At 44.6% G+C, this 17,524-nt stretch overlaps 1 protein-coding gene across 9 annotated transcripts in view; it reads right to left on the reverse strand.

Moving 5' to 3' along the window:
• Positions 1-1,400: 1,400 nt before the first annotated feature.
• Positions 1,401-17,524, reverse strand: part of CDCP1 (CUB domain containing protein 1) — a 171,158-nt gene continuing 155,034 nt past the window's right edge. For 7 of the 9 annotated variants that reach the window (XM_070727356.1, XM_070727352.1, XM_070727353.1 and 4 more), the window contains one exon: positions 16,449-17,447. In XM_070727356.1, coding sequence (XP_070583457.1) covers positions 17,036-17,447 — 412 coding nt within the window. In that variant the 3' untranslated portion in view covers positions 16,449-17,035. Of the gene's footprint in view, positions 1,630-16,448; positions 17,448-17,524 lie in introns of those variants that run through there. The other 2 variants (XM_070727354.1, XM_070727355.1) reach the window with 2 other exon arrangements.

Here is a 17,524-nt window from a genome sequence, read left to right on the forward strand (position 1 = left end):
TTTGGCATTCAACATCTCCTACAGAGACAGCTACAGTTATCTTGTTGGTAGATGCTGTCTCAGTTTTCTCGACCTGTGCCTAGGCTCCTCCTCGTAGATGGCAAAACACTCCCAATGACAGGAAGATGTTGATCTGGGCAGCCCTCTTGAGAGGGGGCTGGCCATATCTCTGGAGGTCTGTGGTGTAAACGATCTCCATCTGCAACAGACCCTAGCCAGGTGTCCTCAATGACCACACCTCCTACAATCAGTGGTCTTAAATGGACAACTGTCCTGGAAATGATCACCCCCACACCCAAAACACGGTTTTCATGGGTGACTCTGAAGTTGCTGTGAGAGTACGGTGCACCCCTTAGGAATAGTACAGGCAGTCATAAAAGCCAAGTGACAGACCTCCTCTTCCGATTGAAAGTCTTTTTCTATCTGTTCTGGCAAAGTAGCGACTGCATGCATAGTTGATGTAGCAGGTGAAGCTCCTATCCCATCCATCTGTGCAAGTGACTGTGCTGACATTTCAGCTGCTTGCACCTCCGCAAGGGCCACAATAAATGAAAGATTGGGAATGGATGAAAGATGCCGCTTCAGGCAGCAGTTTCATATACAAATCTGTCCAATAAATAGTCATCAAGATTCGTAAATTCACAATGGAGTGCCGTATGCCTCAAAGCGTCTATATAGTCATTAATGGTCTCACCTTCCGCTGGTTCCCATAATAGAATGTTTAGTGCTGCACACAATGAGAAGATGGCAGGGCAAAACCTTCCTTCAACCAGGACATGAAGTCAGGCCAAGGAATGGTGTGAATTGAAGCAGGTGCAAACAAGGCGTGAGCAGTCTCAAAAACATCATTGCCACAGAACCCCCCAAAAAAGGCTCTCTTCCACTCTCCTGAAATGTCAGTGAGAGTGAGCAATGAAAAAACACTCAAATTTTTCTAAAAGTTTACGTGTCCCACATATCATTTCAATTGAAGGGTGCCAATTTAAATGTAGGTAGAGTAGCCATTATCTGTATGTCTCTCACGCTTATAAGGCACCCAGAGATGGCACTGTATTCACAATATAACAAGTAGCTCTTTCCCCCCTTCTTTTCTTCTTCTCCTTCTCTCCTCTCCAGCCTCAGCTGTTAAAAGGGATAGCAGCAACAATAGCAGCACACCAGGAAACTTAGGCCCAACTCCCTGCTCGGCAGCTGCAAAAGCGTCGGAGAATTTTTTAAAAAGAAGGAAAAAACCCGACAGTTGTGGCAGCTGTACTGGAAAGCAGCCCACAGTGGCACACAAACTGCAGGAGCAGGCAAAAGTCAGAAGCATCTGGGTGGGGTGGGGGGGTGGACCACGTAGGATGTCACTTTGCCGCCAGTGTAATGTAGTCAGCAGAGACTCGCAGGTAAAACCAGGATTGTTTCATTTTATTAAAAGGCATTTGTGTGGTGGCAAGGAACTACCTTACATTTACATCAGTACAAGTTTAGCCAATGGGACCCCGTAATGGGGCTCCCCACCCAAATAAGCCATGATTACACATTATTACCTACTATAGTTTGCTCCATACATTACAGATACCCTTCAGGCAGAGCTGGAGGAGAAGGAAAGAGAACAACTGAGGGTCCTAGAAGCACAGATCGCACCTTTAAGAAGAGAAAAAAAGAAGAAACCATGACAGGTGCATATGAAGAAATTGGTTTTTTGGGGTAAGAATTTTTTATTTTTTCCTCTCAACATACATTCAAACAATACAGTATACCATCTAATTTCCCATGAATAAAATGCAGTATTTTGTTAGTAACTAATATCAATCATCAAAAAAATTGCAATTTGTTTCCTAATTTTATCACCTAGTTACATACATATTTTAATTAAATTCCCTCATTAATGTTCCTTCAAAAATATAACACCAATCATATTTTTAACATTAACCATTATGCTATAGTGCTTCCTTGCTCTCTTTATTCATTTATTATAAGCTAAAAAAACCTTGTATAGCCAATCAGGACTGTATGTAAAGCAAACCACTGGACTGTATGTAAGGCAAATAACTAAAGGTAAAAGGAAGAAGAAACCACTATGGTTTAGTAATGATGTAAGGCTATAAATGAAAAAAAGTCTACCTATAGGAGATATAAAGAGTCTGGAAAAGGTGTATAAAATGAGACAGAAGGAGGTAAAACAGATAATATATGCTGCTAAAGCCTCAAAAGAGGAAGAAATTGCCAAATCTGTGAAGAAGGAGGATAAAACCTTTTTCAGATATATTAGTGATAGGAAGAAGAAAAACTTCTTCTTACAAAGCTTAGTACTGGAGATAATACATACACTGATGGGAATAAGGAGGTCGCTGACCATTTGAATAGATACTTCAGATTTCTCAGAAGGCAGCTTACAATATAATATAGGTGGATATAGCATTGCTTCCAGTTGTACGGATTCAGCTCCAGTGATCTCAGAGGCCAATGTCTTAGAAGAACTTGAGCGATTAAAGACAAGACAATGGGTCCAGATGGCATCCATTCCAGAGTTCTTAAAGAACTCAGATATGTGATTGCTGCCCCCCTGAGTGATTTGTTTAACCAATCCCTTTTAACAGGAGATGTTCCTGATGATTAGAGAAGAACCGTTGTACCTACCTGAACAGTCTTCTCGATGCATGGGAAGGAGAATCCAACATGGGTAGTTCTCTAGTCTTATTGGTAGGGACTGAGTTTTAAATTAGCATGTTAATGAGGTACCGCCCCCCTAGCTGCCCCAGAAGCCCAGTTTCAAAAAATGAAGACAATAGTAGAAAAAAACCCCTAACATCATTTATTCAACAATAGCAACAGGCAACTGAAAATGAACTGTAACGGATAATGTGCACCTGGGCCCAATGGCCAGGAGGGTTTGGACTCTCCTTCTAGTGCATCGAGAAGACCATGCAGGTAGGTACAATGGTTCTTCTCCACTGCACTGGAAGGAGATTCCAACGAGGGATATACCCAAGTTTTATTGTCCATGGGAGGGAGAAGGCTGGACAAGGGGCGCAGGAGAATTGCACATCCTTTGTAGTACTTGCCTCCCGAATGACTCAGCCGAGGCGAACGAGTCGAGTCTGTAGTGGCGTATGAACGTCGATGGGCCTGACCAAGTGGCTGCCCAGCAAATGTCCTCGATGGACGCCTGTGTGGTCCATGCGGCAGAGGTGGCCGCACTTCAGGTAGAGTAGGCCATAATCCCCGTTGGTGGAGGACTTGTTTTGTAAGCCTCCACGATGAAGCTCCAAAGCCAGTGGCTTAGTGTCTGTGACGATACTTTGAGGCCCATCTTCGATTGAGAAAAAGAGACAAACAGGGCCTTGGATTTCCTAAATGGTATAGTCTGTCTGATATAAACCTTTAATGGCATCCACCTTGTGCCACCTAAGTTCCAAAGGGTGGTTACCATGTGCACACAAGTCCAGTAATATGAGGTCTTGTCTTCTATGGAATATGGTATTAACCTTTGCAATGAAGACTGGGTCCAGGTGCAGAACGACTCTGTCTGGGTGGAAGATGCAAAGGTCTGAGTGCACTGAAAGAGCTGACAATTCAGACACCCGGTGAGCCGAAGTTATTGCCGTGAAAAAGGCCGTCTTAATCGTTAAAAAACAGAGAGAGATCTTCCACAGAGGTTCAAATGGTGGACCGATAAGGGCTTGTAGAACAAGTGAGAGGTCCCAAGTTGGAAAACGATGCACTGGCGGGGGGTGTTTGTTGGAGGCTCCCCGAATAAAATCTATAACCTATGGGTGGTGAGATAGTGAGCGGCCCTCCTTGGTTTTCAGAATCATCGAGAGAGATGCCACCTGCCCTTTTAAGGTGTTCAGGGCCAAGCCCTTTTCAAGTCCAGATTGAAGAAAATCCAGGACTGGAATCAAGGAAAAACCCTGGGGATCTATCTGCCATTCTGTACAGAAGTTACAGAAGGTAGACCACGTCATCTGGTAAATCCTCATCATAGACGGGTGATGGGCGGCCTGCATGGTGGAGATGACCTTGTCCGGGAGTTGATGACATCTCAGTCTATCCCCTTCAAGTGCCAGACAGTCAACTGGAACCATTGGGGTTCTGGATGGAGAACGAACCCCTGGCTGAGGGAGACCAGATGATCCGGGATCTGGGATCCTCCAGGGGAAGATTCCCCAAGAGGTCAGAGAACCAAGGGCGGAGCAGCCAGTGTGGTGCTACTAGTAGTACCTCCGCCCATTCTGTCAGAATCTTGTCCACAACCTGTGGTATAAGGTACGTTGGGGGGAAGGCCTACAGTAGGCCCCGGGGCCATGGTGAGTGCAAAGCATTGGTTCTCTCTGCCTCTGGGGATGGGAAGCGAGAGAAAAAACATGGAAGTTGAGTGTTGAAGTGGGTTGCAAATAAATCCACCTTGGGGGTGCTAAAGCACTGGACTATTTTGTGGAAGAGTTCCGAATCCAGGCGCCATTCTGCCAGATCCAAGGTTGCCCTGCTCAACCAGTCCACCTGAACATTGGATGTCCCGGCAATATGTTCCACTGATAGGGATGCCAAGTGTATTTCAGCCCATTTGAATAAGGATTCAATTCAATTCAATTTATTAGATTTGTATACCGCCCCTCTACGTAGACTGGGGGCGGCTCATAGCAATAACAAAGAACAATATACAATAACAAATCTAATATTTAAAAATATCTAAAAAACCCTTATTTAAAAACAATACATACCATGCATAAATTATATAGGCCTGGGGAAGGTAATTAAATTCCCCCATGCCTGATGGCAGAGGTGGGTTTTAAGGAGTTTACGAAAGGCAAGGAGGGTGGGGGCAATCCTAATCTCCGGGGGGAGCTGGTTCCAGAGGGTTGGGGCCTCCACAGAGAAGGCTTTTCCCCTGGGTCCCGCCAGACGACATTGTTTAGTTGAGAAGGCCAACTCTGTGGGACCTAACTGGTCGCTGGGATTCGTGCAGCAGAAGGCGGTCCTGGAGATGCCATGAAGGGCTTTATAGGTCATAACCAACACTTTTAATTGTGACCGGAAACTGATCGGCAACCAATGCAGACTGCGGAGTGTTGGTGTAACATGGGCATACCTAGGGAAGCCCATGATTGTTCTTGCAGCTGCATTCTGCACGATCTGAAGTTTCCGAACACTCTTCAAAGATAGCCCCATGTAGAGAGTGTTACAGTAGTTGAACCTCGAGGTGATGAGGGCATGAGTGACTGTGAGCAGTGACTCCTGGTCCAGATAGGGCCGCAACTGGTGCACCAGGCAAATGCCCCCCTCGCCACAGCTGAAAGATGGTTCTCTAATGTAAGTTGTGGATCAAGGAGGACGCCCAAGTTGCAGATCCTCTCTGAGGGAGGCCGTAATTCCCCCCCGGGTAATGGACAGACAGATGGAATTGTCCTTGGGAGGCAAAACCCACAACCACTCTGTCTTATCAGGGTTGAGTTTGAGTCTGTTGACACCCATCCAGACCCTAACAGCCTCCAGGCACCGGCACATCACTTCCACTGCTTCGCTGACTGGACATGGGGTGGAGATGTACAACTAGGTATCATCAGCGTATTGATGATACCTCATCCCATGCCCCTGGATGATCTCGCCCAGCGGTTTCATGTAGGTATTAAACAGCAGGGGGGAAAGGACCGACCCCTGAGGAACTCCACAAGGGAGAAGCTTCTAGGTCGACCTCTGACCCCCCACTAACACCGACTGCGACCAACCGGAGAGGTAGGAGGAGAACCACTGAAGGACAGTGCCTCCCACTCCCAACCCCTCCAGCCAGTGCAGAAGGATACTATGGTCTATGGTAAAGGAAGCCGCTGAGAGATCTAGAAGCACCAGGACAGAGGATAAACCCATCCCAGGACCACCAGAGATCATCCATCAACACGACTAAAGCAGTTTCTATGCTGTAGCCGGGCCTAAATCCTGATTGTTCAGGGCCAAGATAATCGGCTTCTTCCAAGGATCGCTGGAGCGCCACCACCTTCTCAACAACCTTCTCCATAAAGGGAAGGTTGGAGACTGGATGATAGTTGTTAAAAATGGCTGGGTCCAGGGAAGGCTTCTTGAGGAGGGGGCGCACAAGTGCCTCCTTATAGGGAGCCGGGAAGGACTCCCTCCCCAAATGAGCATTGATGATTTCCTGGACCCAGCTCTGTGTCACCTCCCTGCTGGCTGAAACCAGCCAGGAGGTATACGGATCCAGTAAACAGGTGGCAGAACTCACAGCTCCAATGGCCTTGTCCACTTCATCAGACAGATGGACAAATATGGGCCTCAGTCACCTCGACTGACTCGTTGTCATTCGACTCTGTTATGAGGTCCGCCCAGATCCGAGCGACTTTATCAGCGAAAAATATGTTAAAATCCTCAGCACTACTCTGTAAGGGCTCCCCAACTCCCCCCTGGTTAAGAAGGGAGTGGGTCACCCTAAACAGAGTGGCCGGGCGAGATTCCGCTGATGCAATCAAGGCGGCATGATACGCACATCTTGCCGCCTTGAGCACTACTTTGTAAGTCTTAATATGAGCTCTTACAAGTGTTCGATCGGATTCAGACTTACTCTTCCTCCATCGCTTCTCTAGACGTCTGTTCTGGTATTTCAATTCCTGGAGCTCCTTGTTGAACCATGGAGCTCTACAGGGTCTAGTGCCATGGAGAGGTCGCAATGGCGCAATCCGGTCAAGAGCCTCCGCTGCAGCCTTGTTCCAGGCCTCAGCAAGAGACTCTGCCGAACTGTGGACAAGTGCATCTGGAATAATCCCAAGCACCCTCTGAAAGCCCTCTGGGTCCATCAGGCATCTGTGGTGGAACCACCTAGTCGGTTCCACCTCCCTGCGGGGAAGGATTGGAGCCAGGAAGTCAAGCCATAATAGAAAATGGTCTGACCATGACAAAGGCAACACTTCTAAGCCTCTTAGTCTCAGATCATTGCTCAATTGCCCAGAGAGGAATACCATGTCAGGTGCGTGTTCCCCCCATGGGTCAGACCCTGTACTACTTGAGTCAAGTCCATGGCTGTCATGGTGGCCATGAACTCCTGCACTAGCCCAGAGGTTTCGCTGAGCGACGGTAGGTTAAAGTCCCCCAAGACAATAAGTATGGGGAACCCCACCGCCAGTCCGGCTACCTCCTCAAGCAGCACAGGCAGGGCTGTTGTCACGCAGTTGGGAGGCAGGTATGTGAGTAACAAGCCCACCTGAACCCCTAATCCAACTTCACCAGGAGGGACTCACAACCCGCAATCTCTGGAGCGATTGCCGTCTCTTGCATGAGTCTGTGCGACCTTGTCCCGCCTTGGTGATTTTAGTGGGTCCTGGTCGCAATGTTGTCCATAAGAACCAGCACGTGTCTGCCCTCTATCAACGGTATGAATGTCTGTAGGGCTAGAAACACCATTCTGAGCTCCAAGAAGTTGATGTTGACTGGGTTTAAGTCTGCTGGGGACCAAAGCCCTTGGGCCCTCTGGGAATACACATGTGCTCCCCAGCCTGTCAGGCTGGCGTCTGTTGTGAGTATGACATGATCCTGGTCTCGGAATGAGGAAACTCAATATATTGCTGGAGATGCCCACCATCACAGGGAATCCTGAATCTCTCAGCTTAGGGAAACCAATTTGTTCGAGTGGCTGATCTGTGTTCTTTGGAAGGGCAGAAGGAACCACTGGAGGGCTCAAATGTGATGGCACGGTGTCTATGCATGAGACTAAGGTCCCAAGCAGTTTGGAGAGGAATGCAAGAGGGACTTGGTGTTTGTGCTGTCCCTGAGACCGTATCTATGATTGACCCCAGATGTAAAGGGCTGGTGGTAGGAGACACCTGGCTGTTTGATAGGTTTATGGTGAAGCCATGCACCTGTAAAGCTCATATGGTATGCTGGAGATCCTCCCTTGTTTTCACAGGGGATCTGGACAATATAATGATATCATCCAAGTAGGTGGACTGAGATTGGAGGCTGGCTGTCAGGACATCCAGCAGCTTTGTGAATGTCCATGGGCATCTCCCTGTATTGATAGTGTACTCCTTCCAGGCAGAAGCGAAGGAACTTCTGATGTGTCGGATGGATCAGGATATGGAGGTAAGCCTCCTTCAGGTCTATTGATGTAAGGAAGTCTCGGGATCAAATTGACACTACGATGGAATGGAAAGAGTGCATCTTGAACCTCCTGTAGCATATAAAAATATTTAGCTGTTTCAGGTTCAAGATTAGTCTGCAGCCTCCTGGACACTAAAAACTATCGAGTAAAACCCCGTGCCCTCCTGGTGGTGCGGCACTCTCTCGATAGCATGAATGTCCAAGAGATGGACAATCTCCTGATTCAGGAGTTCTCATTTCTGGAACTCTAGTGGAACTGGGCACTGTAGAAACCGGTTCGGTGGGGTCTGGACAAACTCCAACCACAGGCCTTGCGACACTGTGGCCAAGGCCCATTCATCTGAGGACGTAGTCTCCCAGGAGGCACTGAAAAACTGAAGTTTGCCTCCTAGGGGAAGTGTCCTGAGTGAGTCACTTGTTGCGTCTGAAGCCCCTTTAGTTGGAACCTTTGAAGGGGCATCTTGATTGCTGGTAATTCCTAGGTCTGTCCTGGAACCCGGATCTATCACCTCTGAAGGATGACTGGTTGTACTGATCCTGGGAATAAGACCTTGGTGGCTGGGCCGTGCCTGAGGAAGGGTCCCAATGAAAGGGCTGCCTCCAGAAATAAGGGGTAGTGTGATGCTCCTGCCATTTGTAAGCTCTGGGGAGAACTTTTCATTTGTCTTTGTCCTCTATGAGGATGGATTCCAGTGCCTCCCCAAACAGTTTGGAGCCCTGAAAAGGAGATGAAACCAGGTACCATTTTGATTTTGTGTCCGCCTGCCAATTACGTAGCCACAAAAGATGTCGTGAGGACATCTGGAAGAAAATTTTGCTGCGTGTAGGGTGGCGTCAGCAGAAAATTCTGCAGTGGCCATTAGTTTATTCAGGTCCTGTCTTAAGCGGGCATCCTCAGGACCCAGCCTTGCCTGCATCTCTTGAATCCACATGATCGATGCCCTATTGAAGGACGCCACTGAGGCTGCACCTAGATTCCAACTGGACATCTGGTGCATCTTTCGCAACAACATTTCCACCTTCTTGTCATCTGGCTTAAGACTGTCTGCTGTCTCAGGGCCTTGAATACTAGAGTTGCCACCAGTTTGTCAATGGGTGGGAACTGCATCGTCATCAAAGGTATAGAACTTTCTTTCCAAGGTGGAAGGCCACTGGGTCGCGTTTTATGTTCTCCAAGAAGATCTTAGAGGATGGGATGTGATCTGACTCCTTAACAGATTCCTTAAACAGGGTTGCTGATGGTCTGGGCGCCTCTGCCATGTCAGAAGGCTTGGTGGAGCCTGGCAAGTCTACAATTTGCTTTGCTTTATACAGCAGTATTCTGAACAGAGAGGGCTTAAACAGACCTGTCAGGGATGGTTGTTCCGGCACTTTCTCATCTTCGGATAAGTCATTGTCTCAGTCACTGCCATCATCCATCAGGGCCGGTTCCTCAGCCAGGGACCCCATTCCTGACAAGGGTGGTGGTGGTGCTGACCACAGGTCCCTTGGTTGAGTTTGGCAGGGTTGGCAGTTGTATTGTTGTACTCCCACCGCCATGCCCTGAGAATATGCATTCACTATGATGTCCTGAAGTGACAAGGGCAAGCCCTGCCAGTTGTCAGCCTGAGCTCGAAATCCCGCAGCCATAGGGGTAAACGTGGCTGAAGGGGCATGCAGGCCCGGTGGAGAGTAGGTGGGCACGTGCATGGGTTGGCTCGAAGGCCCCGGACTCTCAGGCCTAAATCCAGAAGATTGGGGGTGGCAAGATTAGCCCCTGGTGATCAGGTGACCAGTCTCTCTCTGATGCTAGACCCATGAGTCCGGTTAGGATTTGTGGTGAAGATGGGCCCAGGGATTGTGTTATCTGTTGTAAAGGTGGGACAGATGGAACTGAGCCTATAGCAGCCGAGGTAGTAGGGTGCAAAGCTGCTTCAAGTTGCTGTTCCAAGGCCTTTATTTTTCTTTCAGCCTCCTTGAGGGAATTGGAGGTCTGGGAGGACTTGGCCTTGGATTTACCAGTGTAGGCCTATTCTTTAAATTTAGAGGCACCGGGGGAGGGGGCAGCTCTCTCCCCTGCATTATCTTGATCCACTATAGTACTTACGGGCCGATGCTAGTCAGGGAGGGAAGGAAGGTGTCTGTCAACCTTCGCTGTGCTGCTGCATTCTTTTGCTTAGTTGTCATAGAGACGGGGAGGGGTAGTTTAAAGGAGGGGGTTGGGAAGCGTGCAGGAGGAGAGTTAACTTTCGATTTCCCAGATGCCAGGAGGAGTCCATTAGATGGAAAATTCCTGAAATGTGATAGGAGGAGCAACATGGGGCACCTGATGCATCTGAACACTGGAGATTAGGTGAATGCCCAACAGGGGGTGGATAGGGGTTTTTGATATGTGTGTAATCCGCCATTTTCCCTCAGACTTTGCTTTGCTTTCAATGCTTCAAGTTCTGATTTTGATAAATTCACTTTGAACCTTAATAAAAGGACTCTGAGTTTTATTTGTCTGAATTCTGACTGGCAGCCTTGACAGTGTCTATTTTGGGCCCTGGTAAATCACCGCCTGACGTGCCTGAGATTAAAATTATCAGCAAAATGGCGGATCAGCCAGAGGGAGAAAACAAGCAAGCGTGTTAACTGTTTTGTTCTTCTTTGCATCAAACAGCTGATTGGCTTGTAAGGCGCCGCCCTCTTGTCCAACAAAAATGGCAAGTGCACTATTCACCGTTCTGCCCGCCACCAAAATGGCAGGTGCAGTGATTATGTTGGCCAGGAAGTGCTCTATGTGTTTTGCGCTGTCCGCCTTCATTCTGCCGGCTGCACTTCAAAAGATCAGCTGGGAAGTGGCTTTAGGTCAACGGTTGGGGCGCCGATCCTCCTGTCAATGGCGGTGTGCGGCAAGCAGTGGGATCAACTGGGGAGCAGTTCTTTCCCTCCCATGGCGATTCCTTTGTTGGGAATAAAGGCGACGCTTCCTGTCATATGCAGCGGCCACCGATGAACAGCTGAGATGCACTCCTTCGCTGCCTCCACTTCTTTCTCCGGTGGTTCCTTGATCGGTCCCAGCCATCCAGTGGGGGGGCGGACCCCTCCACCTTAGGCTGCCAGCCAGGTTTGACCTCGGGGGCCAGTGACCAAGGGCTGAAAACCTCCTCTCTCAGGGCAATTCTCTCTGAGAGAAGTGGCTCTATGAGGAGGATCGAAGGGGGGAGGCATGCCTGTGGAGAGCAGAGACCCCATCCATAGGAAAACCTAAAGAAAGGAGAAAAGGTAAAGGTTATCAGTAAAAATATAATACTCTACATGTTATACAAACCCATAAGCTGGATTTTATTAGGAGAGAAACTCAAAAATGTCCCTACATGAGACTGAGTTTTTGAAACTGGGCTTCTGGGGCAGCTAGGGGGCAGTACCTCATTAACATGCTAATTTAAAACTCAGTCCCTACCAATAAGACTAGAGAACTACTGACGAAGGACTCTCCTTCCAGTGCAGTGGAGAATGGCCAGTGTTGTGCCTATCCACAAAAAGGGCAGTAGAAAAGAAGCTAGTAACTACAGGCCAGTTAGCTTGACATCAGTTATAGTTTATTTATTTATTTATTTATTACTTAGATTTGTATGCCGCCCCTCTCCAAAGACTCGGGGCGGCTCACAACATGTAAAAAACAAATCATAAGCAATCAGACAATTTAAAATATTTAAATATTTAAAAAACCCCATATACTAACAGTCACACACACAGACATACCATGCATAAATTAAACGCGCCCAGGGGAGATGTTTCAGTTCCCCCATGCCTGACGGCAAAGGTGGGTTTTAAGGAGTTTACGGAAGGCAGGAAGAGTAGGGGCAGTTCTAATCTCCGGGGGGAGTTGGTTCCAGAGAGTCGGTGCCGCCACAGAGAAGGCTCTTCCCCTGGGGCCCGCCAACCGACATTGTTTAGTTGACGGGACCCGGAGAAGGCCCACTCTGTGGGACCTAATCGGTCGCTGGGATTCGTGCGGCAGGAGACGGTCTCGGAGATATTCTGGTCCGATGCCATGAAGGGCTTTAAAGGTCATAACCAACACTTTGAATTGTGACCGGAAATTGATCGGCAACCAATGCAGACTGCGGAGTGATGGTGAAACATGGGCATACCTGGGTAGGCCCATGACTGCTCTCGCAGCTGCATTTTGCACGATCTGAAGTTTCCGAACACTTTTCAAAGGTAGCCCCATGTAGAGAGCATTACAGTAGTCGAACCTCGAGGTGATGAGGGCATGAGTGACTGTGAGCAATGAGTCCCGGTCCAGATAGGGCCGCAACTGGTGCACCAGGCGGACCTGGGCAAACGCCCCCCTCGCCACAGCTGAAAGATGTTGTTCTAATGTGAGCTGTGGATCGAGGAGGACGCCCAAGTTGCGGACCCTCTCTGAGGGGGTCAATAATTCCCCCCCCAGGGTGATGGACGGACAGATGGGATTGTCCTTGGGAGGCAGAACCCACAGCCACTCCGTCTTATCCGGGTTGAGTTAAAATGATGGAAACTCTACTCAAAAAGAGGATAAATCAGCATCTAAAAACCAATAACTTATTGGACCCAAACCAGCATGGCTTTCCTGAGGGCAAATCATGTCACACTAACCTCACTGATTTCTTTGACTATGTCACAAAGGTGTTGGATGAAGGTGGTGCGTGGATATTGCCTATCTGGACTTCAGCAAAGCCTTTGATATGATTCCACATAAAGAGCTAATAGATACGTTATGGAAGATTGGACTTAATCCCTGTGTAGTTCAGTGGATTTGCAGTTGACTGAAGCGTAGATATGAGAGGGTTGTTGTTAATGGCGAGTATTCTGAGCAGAGCCTGGTTACAAGCGGTTTGCCACAAGGGTCTCTTCTGGGTCCTATTCTTTTTAAAATCTTTGTGAGTGACGTAGGGGAAGGTTTGGTAGGGAAGGTTTGCCTATTTGCTGATGACTCTAAAGTGTGCAATAGGGTTGGTATTACTTTATTTCTCTGATAATTCCTGTACGGTCTCTCATTGACTCTTTAAATTCATTAATAATTCCTTGAATATCATTAAAGATTTCTCTGATCTCCTGAATCTTTGATTTCTCCATATCTGCAAAAAGAACTTTTATATTTCCAGCTGTTTAGAGAAAAGCAAATTCTCTTAAACAGTCTAGTATGTTGTGTTCACCAATTTAATGAGATGTAATGCAGCTTCAAAGATTTTTTTTGAGAGTTTGTTCAAAATTCAAGTCCAACTCAGAGTTTACCATAATCAAAGCTTCTTCTTTTCAAAGAATTTCTGTCCTCCAGTTAGGTTCTTTTTTTCTTTTCTCAAGGCCAAACAACAGATGTTAATTGAGTAACCAACAAACCTTCCTCCAACAGATGGCAGCACCACTAATCCAAAAAAGAAAAAAATCCTTAATGTTAACATTTTAAAATGTTAAGCCCAAACGGAAAAGGAAGGATTCTGAAATTTAAACAACTTAAGTTCTTTTAAATTAAACCTTGATCAGTCTAAGCATCCAAAAGCCACCACCTGAGTTTTAGCTGTTGCTTTCTAATCCAGTCATTAGACATTGAACAGTTCCGGTACTAATTAGCCACCTTCCACAGCTTCCTTGTATCTCTTTCCTCTTATGGAAAAAGCAGTTCTATTTAGAAATTTTTTTTGGCAAATAATTCATCACAACTCACAATTTTCTTCCACTCAACCTCCTGCACAACTCTTTAAATTTAAGATAAGTGAACCAATAAGAACTACTGTCAATGTGATGCACCATGCTACCATTAAATTCCCGTGACATGGGAATTTTGAAATTAGATGTGTATATATAAATAACCATAGTTATTTATATAAATTAAATAAGGAATTAAATATGGGAGATACATTTTGTGATATTATAAAGGAAATATATAACGAGAATGCAGCATATATAAGAGTGAATGGACAAAGAACACATAGCTTTAAAATTCAAAACGGGCCTAAGAAGGGCTGCCCACTATCTCCAATGTTATTTGTAATGAAAATAGGGATGCTAGTCAACATAATAAGACAAGATAATAATTGGGAAGAATATAAAATTATTATTAATAATTTATTAGATTTGTATGCCGCCCCCTCTGAAAACTAGGGGCAGCTCATTTGCACATGATGCAATTATATTGATTTAGATTCTGATAAAAATTATCAAAGGAATAAAGATTATATTACAAGAGTTTAAACAGCAATCAGGGTTATCAGTTAATATGGTAAAATCAGAGATTATGTGTTTAAATACAGATCCAAGAGAATAGATACAAACTAGGAAGGAGTCAGGATTGAAGTTGGGAGAAAATAAAATATTTGGGAGTATAGTTATTAAGGGATCCGGAGAAAACAGTGGAGGTTAATTACAGACAGATATGGAGGAAAATGATAAAACAGATGAAGAGTTGGAAAGAGAAAGGATTAAGAAGAATGGCAAAGTTAGGGGCATTAAAATGATGATAATTTCAAAGATGATGTATCTGTTTCAGGCATTGCCAGGTGTTTAACCTGGAGTAAAATTAAAGGTATAGGACAGAAGGTTAAATTATTGGGTAGAAAAAGATAAAAGGCCAAGAATAAGGAAAAATTGGCTAATAGCAAATGAAAAAGATGGAATATAAGGCAACCCTAACTTAGAATTGTATAGAGATGCATTCCAAATTGAAAGACTGATAGAGCTGCAAGTATCTGAAAATAAATGGGCTAAGTTGGAAAAAGAGATTAATGGGATAAGGAATAGTTAATATTTACAAGGTGGAATAAAAGTGATTTAAGTATTCTAATATATATGCTAAATCGTATTATTAGATTAAAGACTATAATGGAAATAGCTGGAAATGGAATTGACACAGCTTTAAATACTGTAGCAACTGAACAGGATAAGTTGAGAACCACAGTTTATTAAAATAGATTGGCTTTTGATTACTTAATAGCATCAGAAGGAGGTGGTATGTGGTAAATTTAATCTTACAAATTGTTGTTTACAAATCAATCCTGTGGAAAAGGTAGTGGCAGATTTAACAGCTGATTTAAGAAGAATAATTCATGTTCCGGTCCAAAAATGGTCTGGGTGTTTATGGATGAAAATGGATTCCTAGGTGGAATATTTAGAAACTGGAAGCAAACCGCATTCATGGTAGGAGTAAAAATTGATTGGAGTAAAAATTGATTAGATTAATGATGCTACCCTGTCTTATTCCCCTAGTTAGAGGCATTGTCCAGAGTTCCATCAAAAGCATTAATTATTTATTCAATGTTTATGCCACCCTTTCTCCTTAGAGTCGGGGCAGCTTACAACATGTTAGCCATAGCACTTTTTAACAGAGCCAGCATATTGCCTCCACAATCCGGGTCCTCCTTTTATCCACCTCAGAAGGATGGAAGGCTGAGTCAACCTTGAGCCAGTGATGAGATTTGGACCACTGACCTACAGATCTACAGTCAGCTTCAGTGGCCTGCAGTACAGCACTCTACCTGTTGCGCCACCCCAGCTCTTCTTATATCCATAATGGTAATGAAAGAGATTGGGGATGAGTTGGAATTGTTGGAAAATGAACAAATTATTCAAGAAAAGAAAATGAAGTATGAAGAAAAAAGCAAGCTGTTGGAAATAAAAGAAAATCTTAAACAATTGTACTGTATATCATAAATGATAAAGAAGAGAAATGAAGGAGTTGAGGGTAGAAAAATTTCCTTTGTTTTAGCAGATAAGATTTGTTTGGCTCATACAAAGAAGAACTGTTTCTCAAGATGCCTGTGACCCTGACCAGCTGGCAGGAGGACAGTAATGAATCATCTATTGTATGCCAGACAAGGGAATATTAGAATCAGCAATGGGAAAGTAAGGAATAGTATCATTTTAGGCAGGATTCATGTGTATTTTTACAATTGACTGTAACCTACCTCATCGGAATAGATGATGTAGGAATGGGAGGTGTTTTCATTAGGTACATTAACCTGCATTTAGTTTCTATTGGGTGTCTCTTCCTTGCAGGGGAGTCACCACCCTTAGCCAATTGGTTTTTTTTAAAACTCAGAGAGAATACTTTTCTGTTCTCTTTGCCCGAACGTCTCTTGTGAATTCCTTTGTTGAAATTCAGCACACATGATGATGTATTCAAAACCGTATATTTCTACAAAGTAACTTCTGTACCTTCCTTTCTCAAAAGTAGACATGATGATGCACAGACTGACTATTTGTAATGTGTACATATCTGTATAATAATCTTATATTGGTTTCCAAAAAATCTTATTGATTTTTAGCATAAAGTAGCCAAGAAGCAATACAGCTCATGTTGAAATACCTCAAAAGGCTTGTTTCCTAAGTATCAGAATACCTTTACAGTCAAGTACAGTCAAGTCAACCCTTTATTTCATAACAATAGAACAATGATTCCTTTAATTGCAGAATGGTCCTTTTGTTTTCATTACAAACTTAATGTTGTCTACCCTTTGAAACAGGATAATTTGTTAAAATTCATTAAATTATTTCCACAGAGTTAAAATTAAAAGATTTTTTTTAAAAAAAAAATACATATGTTATACAATGTGTGTAAGGAAAATAAGTATAAATCTCATTTACAAGGAGCACAAGTCTTGCATTTAATGCTCATTACCCCGCACAATCTTTGGATTAAGAGTTCTTTTGCGAACATAATATCTTAGTTTTGTTTAACATTCAGTGGTTGGTTTGCTGACTTTTTTTAAAAAAAGTTTACTTATATTAAAGACTAAAATCTGCAAACTTCAAAATTGTTGCATTCTTTGTTAAGTATGGTATTACATCCTCAGAAACTTCTCCCCCAAAATATAACTAAATCTGCTATCAATATTTTAAGAAAGTTTAGGTTTCAAATACAACCCATAAGTGAGTTACTAGTTTTTTCTTTGAATCAGAAAGTCACAGATCATCAAAATATCAAGTCCACATAATTTCCCTATTTATTGTTCCTGCTGCCCATATGTCCATTATAACTCACATTCAGGTCACCATTATGGATATTCTCTGGCATATGACATGCAAAAGTATAGCTCTCACAATCAGTTACAAGCATGTTTGATGATTCCTGCAGGCCTGAGCTCTTAGATATTTTTCTGATTGGAGGTGGGGAAGGTGGTGCAGTACTTACTGGTCCAGAAAAGGGCCTGTACACTCCTACTTCAGCAATGTCTGGTCTTGTAGAATTATCAAGCAGGTGCCCATAAACCATAACATCCTCAATGACTGCATAGACATGAGAATCATTCCTCTTCCTCTCCCTTTTAAAAATGCCCTGCCTTCCAGGTAACAAAGTGTTGACATTGGTATTATAAACTCCCACCACTGGGTTATGACTTTCCTTTCTTTTGCTAAAAAAAAAAGAGGAAATAAATTTTAGAACAATACACATTTACATTTTACTTTCTCACAGATTTTCATGATGTTC

The sequence above is a fragment of the Erythrolamprus reginae genome, chromosome Z, assembly GCF_031021105.1.
Source record: "Erythrolamprus reginae isolate rEryReg1 chromosome Z, rEryReg1.hap1, whole genome shotgun sequence".
NCBI lineage: Eukaryota > Metazoa > Chordata > Lepidosauria > Squamata > Dipsadidae > Erythrolamprus > Erythrolamprus reginae.